Source organism: Polypterus senegalus, chromosome 6 (assembly GCF_016835505.1).
Source record: "Polypterus senegalus isolate Bchr_013 chromosome 6, ASM1683550v1, whole genome shotgun sequence".
NCBI lineage: Eukaryota > Metazoa > Chordata > Cladistia > Polypteriformes > Polypteridae > Polypterus > Polypterus senegalus.
The window spans coordinates 147207428-147228752 of NC_053159.1; the positions used below are offsets into that span (position 1 = coordinate 147207428).

General features: G+C 37.7%; 1 protein-coding gene across 1 annotated transcript in view; it reads left to right on the forward strand.

Moving 5' to 3' along the window:
• Window positions 1–21325, forward strand: part of LOC120530667 (low-density lipoprotein receptor-related protein 1B-like) — a 1848048-nt gene that overhangs the window by 652953 nt on the left and 1173770 nt on the right. The window contains exon 5 of the mRNA XM_039755091.1: window positions 19209–19328. Within this exon, the coding sequence (XP_039611025.1) occupies window positions 19209–19328 (120 nt within the window). The remainder of the gene's footprint in view (window positions 1–19208; window positions 19329–21325) is intronic.

Genomic DNA, 21325 nt, shown 5'->3' on the forward strand with positions numbered 1-21325 from the left:
GGTTCAATCAGCAGGCACACCTTCCCTTAAAAAATAGACGGATAGAATGCTTTGCTTTCTTTGGATGTTAATGACTAATCGTATACTTTTGGACTCTGGAAACACACACTTTCCTTCAGTCTCTTGAAAAGTTTCATTGGAGCTCTTAAAGTTACAAAATATTTAATCTTGTAGAATATCCTGGTGATGTGTCTAGTTCTTCCAAGCTAATCTTGGTGATAGAAAGTAGGTGAACCCAACCAGTGTTGAAGAAAAATTACTTCATGAATTCAAAATTAGTGTTTAAACTCTTATGAAGACAGCTTATGACTGCAAGAGTAAGCATTTCCTTATGACATTGTAGAGGAAACAGGCTGAAAGTGAAACCAAGCGGAGGAAGGCAATACCACATCATCACATGGACAAAAAACTATGTGGCAAAGATAATCAGTGTATTCCACTGCAAGCAAAATTTTTCATTTGAACATGGAGAAACAATATAACCACTCTAAAGGATATTCACCAGACCAACAGTCAACCAAACCCCTGCTTGCTCCTGCTCAGATGTCACTGTGTGACAAGCACATAAATTGCCATATCATCGTTGAGCTGTTGCACAATAGGTTAACACTCATTAACTGTGTGTTTGAGTGACCAAGCTTTGATGTAATAATAAAATTCCTAAATGAAATACTGAAGGAGAAAGTTTGCAAAAGAAACTCCAGTAAGCTTCTTAACAAACTAAGAACAATCTCTTCAGTGATGCATTTGTCTATCTAGAGTCCTGTTTTTATGTTTGTATATGTTGGTTCAGTTACCCTGATATACACTACATGGCCAGATTATTGAGATTAGGTGCACAGTTTTAGCTGCACACATAAAATGAAGCTAATAGCCATGTAACCTCCACTGGCAAATATTGGCAGTAGAATGAGTCGTACTAAAGAGCTCAGTGGGTTTAAATATGGCCCTGTCTTAAGAGGCCACCTTTGCTACAAGTCAGTATGTGAAATTTCTGCTGTGCTGGATCTGCCCCAGTTAACTGTAAGAGCTATTATTGAAAAGTGGAAGCATACAAACTCGAGGAGTGGAGCCGCCGAATGCATAGTACATAAAAATCGCCTATCCTCTGTTGGCTCATTCAAAACATTGAGCCAAATTGCTTCTGGAAGTAACATCAGCACAAGAACTGTATGTCGGGAGTTCTGTGAAATGAGTCTACCTGACCTTAAAGCTGCATACAAGCCCAAGATCACTATGCACAAGGCCAAGAGTTGATTGGAGTGGTGTAAAGCACAACGCTGAAACAGAGGAAACGCATTCTCTTGAGTGATGAATTACGCTTCACAATCTGGCAATGATGATTTTGATGCATGAATCTGTTTTGGTAGATGCCAGGAGAACACTAACTTTCAGGCTGCATAGTGTCTACTGTAAAATTTGGTTGTGGAGGGATAATAATCTTGGGCTGTTTTTCATGACTTGGGCTAGGCCCCTTGGTTCCAGTAAAGGGTATTATTAATGTCACAGCATATAAAGTGATTTTAGACAATTATGGGAGATGCTCTTCCACAGGCCAGATCTACCCCACAGACCATAGTAATTTTGGGATTGTTTGGACTTGACGCGTCTGTATATTTATTGTACATTTTAATGAATTCCAATTACTGAAGACCATTTTACACCCCCCCAAAAACATTGCATCTTTCATTTCAAGTCATGAATGCTAGTGCTGCAATGTGTGGCATGTGTGATAGTATCACAAAATAGATTTTTTTCCATTCATCTTATGTTGATCACACAATTGTAACTTTGGCATTCCAGCGTGTATTTAGAGTGTGCATATGTGCATGTGCACAAACTGAAAACTGTACCAGAATTTGTTGCCAGCAGCCATCCTCAGAACTATAAATATAAAAGAATACACTTCCTACATACACTTTTTGAACATGATTATTTTGTTGATAATAGCCTTTGATAAAACTCTTTCATTATACAAAGTTTGACTACTGCAGTCTATCCATAAGTTATGGTTTTGATTGTAGAAGGATTTCATTTCAAGTCAGAACAACACATATGAATACACCTTTAGCCTCTGCTATCTATAGATATTAAAACATTACATTTTTGAGAGATTCTTGCTCAACTGGTGTGCTTGACTGTGTTTGAAAAATACCTATTCTTCTTTCTCCAGTTTCATCCTAACATTTATGTAATGTGCAGCTGGTAACTGTACAAAGTATTAGAGGTGGTGCCCCTAAAATACCTTAAACATTTTTAGTATAACATATCAAGACGTGCGCTTTACACAGTACACTAAACAGCCTGGAATTCTGTTTTTTCTTTTGTGCACTGTCTTAAGAAGTGAATGTTTTTGTTTTATGTTTAAATCCAAATCATTTTCATATGCTGCTATTAGCACCAATATGGAAAAACCTGGTGTCTCTATAAAAACAAAAATAAATGACTGGGAAAGGAGAGACTTTTTGGAGCAAAATCAAAAAGAGTAGTAGTAGAAGAGTAGTAAGAGAAGTATTCAGAAGAACAGGACTAAAATTCAGTTCTTAAACAGAAGGGCATAGCCATAGCAACCAAAAATAAAAATATGAGCCAATAATTACAAAAAAAAAATGAATAAATACATACCGCTTCTGTTTGTCCCCAAGTCCAAGAAATTTGGTACATTTGGTACAATCATCAACATTTACACGGAAATGTGAACTTAGGATCAAAGTACGGCTTATCAAAATCAGCAGATTTAATTTTTTATCCTATTTTTATTTTCTGCTGAACACTGAAAGGTCACGTGGATTGATCGCTCTGTGCCTCTAGGATGTCTGCTAGCATGACACAAGAGCTCGGTAATTTATTCCATGTTTTATGATTATGTTGGTGTTTAGTGCTCAGGTTTTGGGAGGTGGTGTTTCAGATGTGCAGCATGCATTCTCCTGTCTGCTTCTAGGATATCTATCTCCTATGCTGTCTCTATTCCACACTCTGAGTTATGACATATACAAAGTGGATTATAAAAATGCTGACTCTGCCTGTTTCTGTTTTTTTTGTGCAATTTAAGTACAAGGTGTGAAAAAGGATATAAAGTAGAAGAGGAATTTGAAGAGAATTTGAATGTTGTGATATTTAAACTTTATTTAACTAGAAAAATCCTATTTATACAATGCAGAATACGACAGTTATTATTTGCCTTCCACATGCATTCACCTCTCATACACAATGACAAGAATTAATTGACTTTTGTTAAGAAGGACAACACTTACAAATGCTGATAATTCCTTTCCTGAGGAATTCTAAACTCTCTGAAATGGAAGGATACTCCTCTGTGCCACTCAAATGGATTTAAACAGCAGTGACTGTGGTCACATTAATTCACTAGAATATAAAATTGTGAATTCCAATCATTCAATTAGAGAAAAAGAAATTACTAAAACAAAATAAAAAGCACTCATAGATTTGTTATTACTTATGTTTGGAAAGCTGTGCTCCATTAGGTACAAAGAGAAAAAATCTTTAAAAGCACAAACCGTTTCATTTTGAATGCATTGTTTTAAAAACAAACAATTTTCTTCTATGGAAACTAAAATATTGAACAACATAAAGCTCTGTGTACCTGTTAGCAGTAAAAAGCAGTCCAATTGCAAATAACACTTATCTTAATGACTGATTTTCAATGCTTTTTATAGTAAAAGCAGCATGTCCACTGACATCAGCAGCTGTTATAAATTAACTACTAATTTTAACTTATAAAATAATGCTTACTGTGCTCACCATATTGTGTCCCGAATCTAAGAATGTTCTGACATCACTTCTTTTGTTAGTGTGCTCATACTACATACTCCAGTGTCCCAGTTTCACTAAAACACACTTTCTCTCTGCTTTGCTGTGTAAGCTTCAATGTAACCTCACTTTTACTTCCATGCCTCTGTTACAAGAGGTGAAACTTCCAATGCAGAAACACTTATTGTATTTAGATAAAAGCCAAGCAAAATTACACCTTTTATTGGTTAACTAAAAATATTACAATATGCAAGCTTGCGAGGCAACTCAGGCCCCTCCTTCAGGCAAGATGTAATCATTTATTAAGTAGCAGAATCCAACACATTTCACCGATTTTGAAAAACCTACACTGGCTGCCGGTTAGATTCAGAATCGATTTTAAGATTCTCCTCCTAACCTATAAGGCATTAAACGGTCTAGCCCCCGCCTATTTGAGTGTCTTGCTCCATTTTCACAATCCCCCTCGTGTTCTTAGATCCGCAGATCAGCTGCTCCTAACCGTTCCCAAGGCACGTTTTAAAGCTCGTGGTGAAAGGGCTTTCTCCGTCTGTGCACCCAGGCTCTGGAACTCCCTGCCCTTAGTGGTTAGGCAAGCCGCTTCAGTCGCCACATTCAAATCTCGCCTAAAAACGCACTTCTTCACATTGGCTTTTAATTCTTAACCTGTTTCATTTTCCACTTGCCTTTTGCTATTTTCTCTATTTTATTTGGTCCCTTGACCTGTTTTTAGTATCTCTGTTTTAATTCTTTCTTAATGTTTATTTTTAATTTTTTGCTTTTAGTCCTGCTTGTTGTAACTGTACAGCGCTTTGGTCAGTTGTAATGCTGTGTTTTTAAGCGCTCAACAAATAAATATGGTACGGTATGGTATGGTATTTATTGTATTTATAAATTCTAAACATACAAAATGAGAACTGGCAAGGAAACCCAAAACCTGTTTTACTTGGGATGATCAGCAGTTGCTTTTTATAACACTTGAATTCATTCCATTGTATAAATTTGATTTATAGACTCAACCTATAGTTTGTCCAAGAGGCTATGTTGAAATCTTATTTTCTCTCTAAAGTGCATTGTGATTTGGGTATGAAGTATGAGAGTACAGGATTTAGGTGGTAATCATTTTTATTATTTCCTAAATGATTTTCTACCTCAAATCTGCTAAATGTTTGAACGGTTTTATTTTGCATCCCCATTCCATAACTAGAAAGGAATCACAAAGTAAGCTGTAGTTTTTGTATTTATCACAAAGCTAGCATACCAAGGAATGTGCACAACCACTGGCGTAGCAATGGATTGTGCAGATTTTACAAAACACACATCAACTCTGTCCTCGATGGCTGATGACGAATTGTATGATGCTGCCAATCTTCTCATTGAATGCAATAGCACCAAAGTTTCACTCCCATTTTGCGCTCAATTATTGTCATTTTGTGCATGTTTTCAATCCATCCTGTCAACCAAGTTGACTGTTTTCGAAGTAGCTGAGCTGTTGCTGATAGATCACTGTGCACCGTTGTCTAGTTTCAGTGACGTTTGCACTGCTTACATGTTACTACTGATTATACCATTGACTGTTGCTGTGAGTGAACGATCGTTCTCTAAGTTAAAACCCATCAAAAATTACCACACAAGCACCATGTCGCAAGATGCACTTAATGGCTTGGCTGTACTCTCAATCGAAAACAAGCGTGCCAGACAACTTGACATGTCAAACATTGTTGAGACATTTGCACAACAGAAGGCATGCAAGCATTTTAAGGTACTAATGATATTAGAAGTAATATGATTTATGACTGGTCAGTCAGTTCCACTTACGTAAGCTTTAACAGTTTAATAAATTTGTAATCTGTTTTATTGTGTACCTTAGTATGGGTTGCTGTGCATTAGTGTCACTGCCGTGAGGATTTGTAAGCATGACCACTTTACGATGTCCATTTTCTTAGAACTTGTGTAGTAATATCCTGTCTGCCTCTTTTGTCATTTTAATTTGTTACAAATTGAAATTGCTTCATTTTATAACATAGAACAGTTTCTACTTTGTAGCTTCCATTATATTTTAATCATCTTCTTTCACAAAGTAGTCTTGGAAAAGTAAGCGGGTCCACATTTTACATAGATGTATGTACTACTACTACTACTACTACCCACACTTCCCACATTCCATTTTCGTTTTACTTTATTTTTGCTAACTTACAGCAGTTGTAATAAAGTGATTTAAAAAGTTATTACAAATTTATTTAGAGAGCTGGTTTGTTTGTCACTAGTGTGTGAGAGTGACGCGGACGCCACAGGCCAGCCGGCACCGAGGATCTACCATATATATTCGCATTTAAGTCGGGGCTTGATTTTACCGTATAAATTTCTGGTATTTTATAATGTTGGTCATATAAATCGAATGCGGAAAACTCTATTAATCCAAGAGATTATGATATACTAACTCCCACCTGAGTGAGTAACCACGGAGCACACTGCCTTTTTTTTTTTCTATGTATTATGTCTACGTGACCACATGGTAATATCTGAACTATTCCAAAGCATCGTTTGCACTGTTTTGTTTGTTTTGTATCTCACTCCCTTACACACCTTTATCGTAAGAGCATCCCTTATCTATGATGGAGCGTTCGATCAGAAGAAAGTATGAAGCTGGTTTTAAATTAAAAGTGAAAGAAATTTGTAACTGCGCTGCCACAACAAAATTCGATGTGTCTGAGAAACTTGTGCGAGATTGGAAGAAGCAAGAACTTTTAAAAAAAATAAAAAATTAAGCATCATATTTTTGAACGGGCATATAAGTGAGGGTATGATTTTATGATCGATTTTTTGGGTTTCAAGATCCGACTTATATGCGAGTATTTGCGGTGTATAAATTACTAAGAGTTATGCTATTCAGGTGGGGCCCACCTCAGAGTGCTGCACATAGGCCTTCAGCAAGCTGGCTACACCACTGTGCACAACCATCTTATTCTCCTTAGAGTTATGTTTATCTGAAGAAAAATGGACAAAAAGCATTGAATTGTTTCAACAACAAAGACATCAAAGACATCAGCATAATCACAGTAAGTAATGTATGTCTAGTGTCCCCTGCTGTACTGATGCAGACTTAGTATAATTGTTTCAGGATATATTTTTTGAAATAGTCACCAATACTCATAGGCACTGTTTGCTGATTTCGAAAAGTTTTTTTTCTAACATTCCTGATGTAATCAGAATTTGGCTTAGCACAGCATCTAGAACTTAATATACAGTAGAATTGTGCTGTTTGGATGTACAGGGAGTCCTCAGGTTACAACACAGTTCCGTTCCTAGAACAGTGATGTAACCCGAATTCTGGTGTATGTCGAAACACACCCTAGCCTAAGTTACTTACCTATCCTAACACATTTGCAAAATCATAATCTAGAACATAAAAACACAACTAAGCCACAGAAAAAGGAAAAGTACATAAATATACTGTACTGTACACTGTACTGTAGTAACAGAAAAAAATGACAAAAAATGAGTGTAAAAAAATTCCTTTCCTTTATTTCTTCTGATCTCTATACAAAGTCTAATTTTACTTCCATCATCATGGCTTTCCTCTTCTTCGATGCACTACTATATGATAAGGTCCACAAAATTGCCAAACAAAGCCACACAAACGGACCACTTCCTCCGCACACAACGAAACCAGGTCACCAACTCCCTCACTCATACGCTGCATTACTGCGTATTTTTGCACTGTGCGCAACCAAACTAGTTCACCTACGTAGTCTGTAAGTACGACACTAATGGCGTAAGCCGAAACACTCATGTCTCAATTTTTTTAAGTTTTTATGGTAGTGAGCATTGTAAATTCAAAGCTTTGTATGTCGAAACGTTGTAACCCGAGGACTCCCTATAATGTACAACAGCTGTAGTATGATGAAATACAATATGTATTTTTTATCTGATCTGACTGAATTATTAACCCACTTAAGTTCACTTTCCCAGAGAGTCATTCTTCTTGGCAATTTCAACATCCATATTGACATTACTACATGTAAACTGAGAAATGAATTTCTATCCTTACTGGACTATTTTGACTTGGTGCAGCATGTTGATTTTCCCACCACACTCTGGTGGTCATATACTGGACTTGATCTGCACATCTGGATTATCTGTCGGCAACACTTATAGCAGTGATTTACGACTCTCTGACCATAAAGCAGTGCTTTTCACTGTCTCATTACCTCTCCCTCCTCTTACCTATAAACTTCAAATTTCTTTCCAAAACCTTAAAAATATCTGTCCCTCTGTTCTTGCTGGATCAATTTCTAATCTTTTTCTCTCTTCACCTATTACATCAACACTAGATAAACTTGTTGACCACTATAACTCAGCTCTTCATTCAGCACTTCAGATAAAACAGCTCCTTTAAAACATAAGGAGATTTCCTATAAGCGTTCAGCTCCATGGTATATTTCAGAGCTACAATCTATGAAAGCAACTGGTCGACGCCTTGAGAGAATGTCATGTAAGACTGGCCTCACTGTTCATTTCCAGGCTTTCTCTGACCATTTAAAGGCTTATAGGGATGCACTAACTGCAGCAAAGAACACCCAATATGGCAGAATAATAGAAAGTGGCCATGATAACCCAAGGGTTTTGTTCTCTGTAGTTAATAAATTACTTCAACCTGCATCTGGCCCATTTACCTCTTCTACTGGAGTCTGTGAAAAATTCCTCTACTTTTTCCGCAATAAAATTAAAGACCTAAATAATTTAACTAACTTAAATCCATTGTCCATTTATATCCTTCCCTGTCTTCCCACTCCATCCAGCTCCTTTTCTAAATTTTCACCAGTCACATTGGCATTTGTTAATGACCTGCTTTGTAAGATGAGGCCAATTACTTGTGCACTGGACCCCATCCCCACCACACTTCTTAAATCTTGTCTTCATGCCATAATCCCAGCTGTTACAACAATAATCAATACATTCCTCCACGCTGGATTTGTGCCAGCCACTTTTAAAATCGCTTCTGTAACCACCATGTTAAAAAAAGTCTGGTCTTGATGGTGACGATCTTAACAATTTTCAGCTTATTTCCCACTTCCCTTTTCTGTCAAAAGTTCTTGAGCATATTGTAGCCTCCCAGCTCACCAGTTACTTAACCTCTAATAATTTGATGGAACCCTTTCAGTCTGGTTTCAGGGTGCAGTACAGCTGTGAAACTGCTTTTCTTCGGGTAACCAATGATTTGCTCATGTCAGCAGACTCTGGACAAACCAGCATATTAATTCTGTTGGACCTCAGTGCAGCATTTGACACTGTCAGACATGACATTCTACTGTCCAGAATGGAGAACATGCTGGGTATCTCTGGCACTGCCCTCCAGTGGTTCAAGTCCTAACTGACTGATAGGCAAGAGTTTGTTAGTCTTGGCAACAGCACATCCAGCTCAGCGCCAGTCACATAAGGAGTTCCTCAGGGCTGTGTCCTCGGCCCTCTTCTCTTCTGTATTTATATGCTTCCCCTTGGCCATACTATTTGTAGCTATGGACTGGATTATCATTTTTATGCAGATTACTCGACTCTTTTTCAATGTTAAAAGTGCAACTTCATCAGAGTTTTCTCAGCTCACAACTTGCCTCAATGAAATTAAAACCTGGATGGAGCAGAACTCTTTAAAATTAAATTGCAACAAAACTGAACCCCTGCAAATTGGCACTAATTATTTAAGAAAATTAGCTCCTTTTCAGTCACTCTTGACGGCGATCTCATCAGACCTTCTTCTGATGCAAGGAATCTTGGTGTCATTTTTCCTCCCTTTCTTATTCTGCCCACATAAACCACATTAACAAACTTTCTTACTTTCACCTCCGTAACATATCCCGTGTTTGCTCATTCCTCTCCTTTTATAATGCTGAGAAACTTGTCCATGCTTTTATCACATCCCTCATCGATTAGTAACTCGCTGCTGGCAGGTGCCCCTTCTAATCTTATATCACAGCTCCAGTTGATTCAAAACTCTGCTGCAAGAGCCTTCACATGATCCAGCAGCAGTGAGCACATCACACCCATCCTGCTTCACCTTCACTGGCCCCCTTTGTCTTACAGGATTGAGTATAAAATTCTATTAATAACCTACAAAGCTTTAAATGGCCTTGCACCAAACTACATCAGTGACCTTTTTGGAAGCTGGCCCAGACACAGACAGACGGACACTGAAGGTTCAACCACCAACACATGTTTATTCATAATTATATTTACGAAAGTTCCGCACACAAACCCAGTGCCCCAGCATCAATCACCCTTCAGTCCAGGCCTTTCCAATGCCTCTCTCTCTTCTGACCTCCTCCATTCCTCTCCTCCATGCTCCATCCTCTTCCACCTGACTCCAGCCATCGAATGGAGGAAGGCGGCCCCTTTTATATTCATCCGGACGTGCTCCAGGTACCACCCAATGAACTGGTGTGGCAGAAGTGCTGGCTGTGCACCCGGAAGCACTCCAGGTGTTCCTGGTCTTTGTCCCCCCAGCACTTCCGGGTGTGGCGGTGGTGGTGACCACGGGCCCCTATAGGGTTGAGCTTCCTTTCCCGTGGTCCCCATATCCACCAGGGTGGTCGTCCCCTCATGGTCCAGAGGAGGCATACTCCTTCCTTCGGTCCTTCCGGGCATCCCGGCTGGGTACTGCCCCCAGCCGCTCACCACACCTTCTAAATCACTATACTCCTGTTCGCCTACTAAGGTCCTCTGATTCTGGTAAACTTGTTGTGCCTCACACTAACCTGCACTCTATGGGTGACAGGGCCTTCAGCTCCATAGCACCCAGACTTTGGAATGACATCCCAAAATTAATTAGATTAGCTGACTCACCTATCTAGGAATGCTTTTAACTTAACATTCTGTCCTTTCTTTCTGTTTACCTCTCTGTCCAGGTGCTCAGGATAATTTGTGTGTCTGTTATATCAGAAATTAGGTTATTTGTGAGGTTTTTCTTTTAGTATTGAATTTAGTGTTTTACTCTGGTTTATTTTCCTTTATTCTATTTAATGTTTTGTTATCTTTATCATTGTTCTATTCAGGAAAACATGTGTATCCAATGTCACATATACCCTGCTGTTTTTTCTAAGACTCTGTGGAGCGCCTTGATCATGGGAAAGGTGCTATATGAATAAAATGTATTATTATTATTATAAAAATATGAACCTTGCTGAAATTTGGCAGGTTGGAATCTATTAAATAGGTTTTAGTTTCATTTTCTGTGTCAACATCTGATAACCAATTCACATTGTCATCACTGTTGCTCTGTTTGAACAATGGTTTTGTTTCAGTTTGTTCTAAAACTGGCTTCATGGCTTTTCATTTACCATTGTTTTTTTACGGTTAAATGGTCTCCACCCCACTTAAGAATATTGATGAGTTACAATAGAGTTACCTTAAAGTGGCAGAACAAATAGATATCTGAATGATTTTTTGTAGCATGATGTTTTTTCCTCCACTAGATATCAGTAGATACCAGTAGAATACTTTCCAGGGAGTAATTCTGGCTTAACACTGTAAAGCAGATCATTACGTGTCACACTAGGTCCGAGTTGGGCTTAACCGTATTTACAGAGAATTCCAAGCCTGAGTCATACTCTGAGTTAACGACAAGGAAGTTAAATTGCATCAGTAACACGTCATTCCCTCACAGCCCAGCGCAAATGACATGATAAAAACTGGAATGGCAACCTCAAAAGAATATGGCTGTACCCCCATTAACAAGATAAAAAATGGCAGTGCCAATATAACATTAAAATAAAATGAAAGATCAAAAATATGTTCGTAAAATAATTGGGAAGACCACAGTTTTAGGTCAGATGAGTGTACAGTTTGCATTATTTCCACATTTGTTTAATGGTATAAATTGCATATATTCAAATTTGTATTCTCTTTCTAAGACATTCTTATAATACATCTTCACCCACAGTGCATAATGTGATAATCCAGCAGCAAATTTAATCACATTGCTTGTTTTTTTCCCCTATAGAAATGATTACATTGTTATATAAATTATAAATGACCAACAACCCTATGACTGAGCTTTTTGGACCCCAGTGTTTAACACCTCCTAGTGTAAAAAATTTTCTGCATGTCATAACCAGTGGCTTTGTGTGTGCAAGCCCATATACATGCTGTGCTGATAATTAGACTTGTGAGGTAACTTATCAAACATGCCTGAAAGTCTAATTAGACACTACCATACGCCTTATAATTATCTACTGATTTTACATTCTTGTCATTTTTCCCTACAAATAAAATAAATGTTGTAGACTTCAATTTTTAGCATTTTTTTGATTACAGTTTTTCAGTATAAATGAGTTATTTTCAATTCTACCGTTTCTAGTGAGTAGGTATTTGTATATATATACTCCATGACAGTTGGGTCTGGACAAGAGGTTTCCATGTAAAATGGCAATAATGCTGCCGAATTAGTGACAGCTGGCAGGCACCTACTGGTATCCTCTAGCAATTTCTTAACATTAGAGCCCTTCACTGTACTGCACGTCTGCCCACTCAGTTTCATTTGTGTATCTCTGCCTCTGTTTGCTAGCAAATCTGAAGAAGACTGTAGGAGAAGAAACACTTTTATGCTGGCATTTATTTGACCTTAGGATTCTGCAGTAAAACCCACTTTGTATTCAGTTTTTTTTTTTTTTTGTGCTGTTTTGAAAAAATTGTCCGTGAACTTTCTCATTCACAGTGAAAAAGACAAACACATTGTCTGTCATTCCAATATTATAACAAAAGCAGGATATACATATATATTTATTTAATAATTATAAACCTATGAATCCACCAAGGATTTGCATTATACTTTTGTATACAATAGAACAATCCTTTCAGTGTTTTTGATTATCTTTCATTACATCTTTGTGCAGCTTCTCTCAGACTATTGACAATAAAATGCCATTTATTTTAGATGAAGTAACAGTATACAATGCAATGCATTGTTTTTTAATTTACAACTGTCATGTTAATTGTTTTGTAAACCAATAATAATAATAATACATTTTATTTATATAGCACCTTTCCCAAAGTGGGGTAGTGCCAAGCATGAAAGGTATTATATAAAATAAATATATTTATTGACATTAATACTGGCTTCATGTAAAGAAGAAGAAAAGAAACTGATTAACCTCCTCATTAACCTGAGCTAGAACATTCATTTACACCTAACCTATAGCTAACTGGCCACACATTTACCTTCAGGACAGGACAAAAGTTTCTAAAGAGTCGCATTGGCAGCCCATATCAACTGTATTGTGTTCTACAGCATTTACAATTAATTGATGAAGTTGGGAGCATGCACTGATAGCGCGCTGCTGCACCCACCACACAATGAACCAGGATGGTGTATTATTTCAAATTATTCATTCCCTCTCATCCCACAAAATGTTGCATATGGTTTTACTTGTAAACACCTTTGCTAGCGCCTGCTGTTCTGGGAACTGTAATGTATGTGTATGCCACACTACAAAGCCCCCCCAACTGAACAAACTTAGCTTCAGAAGAAACTTGCATAAAAGGAGAGGCAGTGCAGTAGAAATATGAATCCCTGTGTACAGGTATGCTCCTGTGATACTTGATATCAGACCAAATGTTGTGTAGAGTTGATTGGCTCTTGTGTTCTAAAGTGGGCCAAACCTGAGAAGTCTCTAGGGGATGGCTATTGCTTACCTAAAAACCATCGCTACATTTGAATGGCATAAGCCTTCTTGCAGTAATATGATGCTTTCCTTGTTAATACATTTTTTCAATTCAATGCAGGATTTATTACCACATACTGTGATATTTAAAAACTCTGAAAGGGAACTCAGCATGCCCATTACTATAACCAACATCTACACTGTTCTCTTCAGCCATATAATATTAATGTCATGATGTTTTGCCCAAAGGCAATCAGAATCATCAACTTTATAGTATACATGTTTTTTCCTACACTTCTGTTGTGACTACAAAATTAACAAGACTACTTCACCAGCTTTATTGTGAAGTACAGTAGTAAACATGATAAATCGAATGTGTCCATATTGGCAAAAGTTTGAAAAAAGAGATGAAGAAGTCTTATCAGGAACTGGAAGAATTGATTACAGGGACTAGGCATGGCTTCAAACACTGAGGGTATTTAGAAAAGATGATCACCAGATCCAAGACCCTCTGGACTTAGTGGCAGAGGAGAGAACGCAGACAAAACTGATGGCCATTATAAACTATATTTCATATCCTCTTTCTGATGAGGACTTCAGAAGAAGTATTTCGGAAAAATGCAACTGGGTCTCCTTTATAATGCCACATTCTGACTGTTCTCTTATCTTTAGTCAAGAGAGCACCTACCACGACAAACCAACTCAGATCCCAGATTAGGACCTGAGTGCAGCCATGCAATGGGTGACACCTCAGCACCACACAAGTTCAGATGGAATAGAGGTGTTTTATGATGGCTGGATTGCCAGTTACCCCCAGGTATTTGCAGTTTAGAGGGCCTACATGCAGGGCTGGATGAAGATTAATGTTATACTCAGGACAGAGCAATTGCAGGGTGGAAATGTAATGATGGTGAAAGTGTAATGATGTGGGACAATTTTTATGGCACACTTCTTTTTACTTGAAACAAGTAAAGCTTATGACATGAAGTGGAATATCATAGCCTATTCACTTGAAGATCTATAATTCACATGGGAGTCAATTTAAAGCAAAACGTCTGTGTAACACTTTTCATACCTTGTTGAGCTCATCCTAACACAAATTCAAGTAACTCTTTTTGCCAAGTTCTATCTATCTATCTATCTATCTATCTATCTATCTATCTATCTATCTATCTATCTATCTATCTATCTATCTATCTATCTATCTATCTATTTGTATCTTTGATTATTATTATTACTAAGGGGTTCCTCAATGTTCACTTCGCTCGCCAGCCACTTCGCTTGGCATTGTGAAGAGGGGGGCTGAACGCACTCCAAGGAGATGCAGTCACTCCTTCGAAACCCCCTCTCAAATGGTGATACAATGGGAAACAAATAGTTTTTTTTACCTCCTCTTTGCTTAATCAGCTGCTGCCGTGCCTCGTGATCTTCATCTCGTGTGGCGCTTTGAACATTTAAAAGCCTGTACAGCAGCTGTCCTACTCTTTGTGTTTTATTTCTGGCCCCGGGCATGGTTAAATGTTTTGGCACAAAGTGCCGTCTAGCGAGACGCAAGTTCTTGATATTTTTTAGTTTAGAATTTAAAACCAGAATAAGAGTCTGAAAATCTAGCAACATCACATTAAAGTTCGATAAATTCTGAAAACAATGATACCAAACATATATATGTAGGTTTTAAAATAAACCCGATTTAAAGTGTGACAAGAAACGTGACAAAAACATCACCGTTGCACTTTTAGGCTTAGGATTTTATATATATATATATATATATAGAGAGAGAGAGAGAGAGAGAGATTATCTTTGTGGTGAAGCCTTAGCAATGTATCAGAAGACAACACTAAGTCATCATGAGTGCCATTTTGTGTTTTGGGGTGCCACAGAATTGTGATATAATTTATTTTGAAATGTGAATTCCTACGTGTTGCTGTTTAGTAGGTGTAGAATGTTTCATAATTACATACTTCACAATTTCCTACTCAGTGATGGGACAAATTTTTATCCTTCTCTGACTTTTACTGAAATTTCTAGAAGTAATTCTGAGACAGTTGATAAATTCGAGCACTGAACTCAAACTCATCTATTGCAGGACATCAACATTGTATTTTTGAAGCCATTTCTGTTCAGTTTTGACTTTATGCTTGGGGTCCTCGATTATCAGGTTTCTTGCCAACTGCATCAGGTTTTCCTCCAGAATTTCCCTGAATTTTTCTGCATTCGTTTTACCCTCACAAACCTTTTAGGGCCTGCTGCAAGAAGCATCCCCACAGCATGATGAAGCAACCATCGTGATCCATAATGGAGATGGTGTATTTCTGATAATGTGCAGTGTTATTATACCTGTTATATTTATTCTGATGTCTAATAAAGCATACTTTTGGTCTCATAAGACCATTTAACTTCTTCCAGCAGACTAAAAAGGCTCCCAGGGCCTTCTAGGAACCTCTAGTCAAGATGTCATGTGACTTTCTGTTTTCCATTCTCCTATAAAGCTGCCACTGGTGTAAAGCCCTTGCATCAGTTGTGGTATGCACATTACCTACAATCTAGTCATTGATCTGGCCATTGGACCTTACTCTTATTCGATGTTAATTAATGTTGATTTATTTTATTTTCTTATTGTGTCTTTTATTTTTCTATTCTTTATTATGTAAAGCACTTTGAGCTACTGTTTGTATGAAAAAGGGCTATATAAATAAATGTTGTTGTTGTTGTAGTCTACTGTAGCTTGCTTCACAGTTCTCATAGGTCTCTTGGTGGCATCACTAGTTGTCTTCTGACATGATTTCTCTGTTTTTGTAGAGGGCCTTCTCTAGGCAGATTTATAACTGTGCCATGCTCCTTCCATTTTTAATGATTGGTTTAAGTGGACTCCAAGGGATATTCCATGACTTGGACATTTTTTCGTCACCATCCTCTGACTTGTGCATTTCAATCACCATTTCTGAGTGTTCATTTGTCTTTATTGTGTATGTTAGGCCAGGGGTTCCCAAACCTTTAGACGTCAAGTACCACCTGAGGTTAAGTAAGTTGCATTGTGTACCACCCGCACCTTGTTGAAAGGGAGGGAGAGCTGTAAGGGGGGGAGTTTGGGTCTAAACTGACATGAAATCTGAATAAAAGTTAAAGAATTGGAAGAAATTATGCATAAAATTAATGAAAAAATTTCTGCATGTACATAAATTGATAAATTCCGTTCCAGAACTAAATCCTGCCTTCGGCCTGTATGTGACGCAGTTACCGAAGACGAAATGGTATCGGCTTTGTGGTTAGATTTAGTGACTACGATGCGATACAGCGGCAGTGCACATACAACAACAAACGTGAGCGGTTTCTGTGAGGCAGAGTTACCGAAGACTAAATAGTGTCGGCGTTGTGCTTTCATCTAGTGACCAAAAGCTCAAACAGTGAAGAAGTAGAAGTTGATTTCCACGAAACAGAATTATGGTAGCGTTAAATGAACTAAATACTGATTCGAATAATAGGTTTTATTTATTCAGATGACGAAATTTCACACCACACTAAATTTGGGAATCCACACATTATTGTATTTAAACAGTTTCATTGGTTTCTGCTCACAATAGGCTTGTCATAAAGAGTTTTGCACAGATAAATTAAATTTCAGGGACCGCGATGCGTACCACCTGAAAAGACTACGCGTACCACCAGTGGTACGTGTACCACCGTTTAGGAACCACTGTGTTAGGCCATGATACTGACTCTGTAGTTAAGGTGCATTCATACTACAATCAATTAAATCGCCTTGGCTACACATGGGTGATCTCCATTTAACTACTTATACGACTTTCAAAATTAATTGCTTGCACCAGTGATGGTTTAGGTGTACATATTAAAGGAGTTAATACTTAAGTGATCAAGTATTTTATGTACTATGTCTGTAATTAATTTAGAACATTTTACAAAGCTTGGTTTTGATTAGTCTTTTTTCTGTTGATCAGTGTCAAAAAAGCGAAAACAAATGATTTATGATTCAATGTTGTATAACAGTAAATGTGAAACAGGCAATGTATAAAATGAGAGTTATGAGAGATGTCTAACTGTAATGTCAATCTAGTTAACATAAATCATATGGACTGAAGGTCCCCATCATTTAGTAACATCAGTGGGGATCTTTGAATTTACTGTACTGGTTGATTTCATCCCATAAACATTAATTCCTGCAGCTCAATTTACAGTAGGACTATCGATTAATATAATCTAAAATGGAACCAAATTGTACCATATAAAAACCTGTCTAGTCTAATGACAGATTGTGTTGTGAGTAGTAAAACATGTACACACTACATTCTTTCCAAAGGTTTCTACTTCATATTGACAGTAAATAGAAAACCGTACATTGGCAAATTAATATGCAAACAAACTCTGCAAATCATCTTGTGTCTTTATCTTTATCTCCCATCCAGAATATGCTTTGTGCTCCCTGCTACTGTAATACAGACGAAATTCTTCAACCCAAAATGGGATAAGCAGCTCCTGATATTAAATGAGTATTTACATTACAAATAACATTAGCCACTGTTGCAAGACTGTTCTCTTACCATCCTGGTGTAGACTGTAGAATTCCACAATCAGAGGCAGATGTGTGATTGTGAGCCTATGCAATAATTTCATCAACCTCATTACTATTCTAAGAATTTCTTGTGACCATCGGTCGATCTTACAGTCCATCAGTTTACTAGAAGTTTCTGAGCTTCTGTCAGTCAAAGATGAGGGCACAGCCCTGAACTCTGCCAATGAATCATAGCCCCTGGAGTCCCATTGAGTGTTTTTTAGGGTAGACCAGCAGGGTTATAGTATGTGAACAAGAGTTGTTTTTATTCCCTTACTGTCTTCCCTGTTTTACAGTTCAAGGAGAAGACAAGTTTTATAGAGCTGTAGGCATTGTTTAATTCAAGCTGTTACATTGTTAAGTACAGGTTCAACTCTGAGTCTGGAGCATAAGTTCATGAAATAAAATCTCTTGTTTTAAAAGTTGAATCTGCCTTTTCTGACATTACTGAATCCTAGACTTAAATATGCCATAATCACATTTTGATGCTCTTTAAAATATTTATAAAGGCTATAAAAATCGAGAACAAATTTGTTTTAAGTATGTTTCAGTAAAATTACACGTGCAGTCCTGTCTTTTTTATGTAGCTGAATGATGTTTAATACAAAAGCCACCGAGCATTGAATTAGCTTATATTCAAGTAATGTGGCAATCTGCTACTTGTGGGAGAAATATATATTATTTCATCTACATGTTAACCAGACTGTTATGTGGCGTATTCCACTTACTTTGCATGTATGTTATTTAACAGAGTAATTTTCCAAAATATTTTATATGGCAGGGTTTAATGCATATCTGTTTTCCTTTCAGTATAACATAAAGCTACCCCTTGTGGGATTCCTTACTTATGTGATAATTAAATCTGACAAAATTTAGGTTCATGGCTTTGGTCCAAACACCTCAAAAAGAAAAAAAGTGAAGGGCTTTATTATGACTGGCGATGAGGTGAGAGGTTGTTCCTTGAGAGAAAAAGATAATCTCCTTCAAAATGAAATTGTACATCTCAAGGGCTTATTTTCCACGTAAATATTTTAATAAATCATATTTCAATTTAAACTCAGGGTGCCTAGTGTTGGCTGATCAATAAAGTGCCTGTAGGGGGTCTTCAGATTTACAGCAGAGAGCTGTGGAGACAAATTGATACTGTAATGCTATGTGAAAGTGTGTATTAATGTTATAAAAGCAAACACAAATCCATATTTAAATTTTTTTTTCAGAATTTGCGCCAAAATGTCAACAATTAAGATGTCAGTTTGGATGTGTCATCACCAGAAATGGAACATTTTGCTATTGCGATGATGGCCTTCAAGTGGCTGAAGATGGCTGGAGCTGCACCGGTGAGTTGTCCAACCTATAATTACACTACACACTGCTGTATCTGCTCTTTTATGTCATGTACTATTACTGCCAGTTTAATATTAACAGCTTATTTATTTTTTATATTAACAAAATTATGTCTAGTCAAATTATTCAGCATTTTTCTATGGCTAGCTGACATGCGCACAATGGACAATTTAAGGCAGTAAATATTTTTTATGCAAACAATCATATGATCTTTTAGGAGTGGATGACATAAGTATCAAGAGAATTTTAACAGATTACAGATTAACATTTAGAAATATTTTGAGATTTTGATGTTAAAACTGAAAATGATTTGCTATAGCAATAGCCTAAAGCATAATTTTAAAAGCCTTGTTATCCCTGTTAAGTAAATGGGTCTCCCCCATAATCCACTCATTTTTTTATCCCACTTTTGGCAGTACTGAGTTGTGAGGAGACAGACCCCATTGGTTAAATGGATGAAACAACCATGGACGGAGCTTCAGTCCATCACTCATGACCCACATCCACACTTACTAACAGCCATCTTTAATAAACCTGTTTTGTTGTGGAAGAGTCTGATTGTGAACCTATCCTTGTTTCAGTACTTTTATATACAGAACCAAAACTGTGACTCTTATTCTGTTAAGTGTAGTTTAAGTCACACTTCCTAGCCTATTGCAGAGTTGCATCTGCGGTCTGCAGCTCCTGCAGTAGTAACTGTCAGGATGAACTAGGGTTGACTATGTCCATGGATAAAAATCCATCCTCCCTTTGACCAATTGTAGACCACAGGTGGTTTATTAAAAAAAACAGTCCAAAGCAAGCAGAAAAGCAGGATCAAATCTCAGTACAGAACAACATTTTCAAACAGTTGTTCTTAATGTGTGAATTGAAGAAACAAAGCAAACCTGAATGTGACAACTGCTAACATGACAACCTGGAGGGAGAGCAGCTTTTTTTATGCTAGAAGTCTAGGCAGCCAATGTGCCTAGAGGGTCAGATGGCCGATTCAGTCTTACATTGCACTAATGAGCTGATCAATCTTTAAAGCAGCTATGTTTCTGGATGGGAATGAGATACCTTGGGCTTCTGGAAAACCTCATAATTATTCTATTCTTGCTCCTCCTTCCTGCATTCCTTGGGCCAGGGAAGCATCGTAGATTAGATGCCAACTCCCCACTCATATGCTTGCCTCATGCCCTTCAACCAATCATCGCTAGACACAACCTTCATTCATAGTTTAGCTGTCTACTCGTGGCAGTGGGATATGGCAGAACATTTCTTCTCACTTTGCAAACCTTAACCGGTTGTACAAGGATATGATTCTTCTTTAATTGGCAAGATCTGATTGTAGATCTATACTAATAAAAGGCAAAGCCCTCACTGACTCACTGACTCACTGACTCACTCACTGACTCACTGACTCATCACTAATTCTCCAACTTCCCGTGTAGGTAGAAGGCTGAAATTTGGCAGGCTCATTCCTTACAGCTTATTTACAAAAGTTGGGCAGGTTTCATTTCGAAATTCTACGCGTAATGGTCATAACTGGAACCTATTTTTTCGGCCATATACTATAATAGACTTCTGCTCGATGCCCGTGGGAGGCGGAGTTACACCTCCCACGTAATTTAGTGCCTGCCCATATAAGGCCATCCATCAGCGGCAATCCAATAGAAATACTGCCGCTAAATATTCACGGGTGAAGGACTGTGCTTATGCAGAGGAAGATGAGATGGTCAGGGTGGTGTTTGGCACAAACTCGGCGAAACTGCGAGAGAAACTTTTAAGTGCCGGGTCTTAGCTAACATTAAATACAGCTGTGGACATCGCGAGATGGCACCAGCACAGCTGGGAACCTTCGATGCATGTACCCGGCGGCTCACGTGAAATGACGCAGTGCACAGACAAAAGCAACAGTTCCAAAGAGTGCTGAACAAAAACCGAATTACACAATTGAGAAGGCAGCAAAAAAATATGAAGCATGTGATACATACAAGCATATTCATAA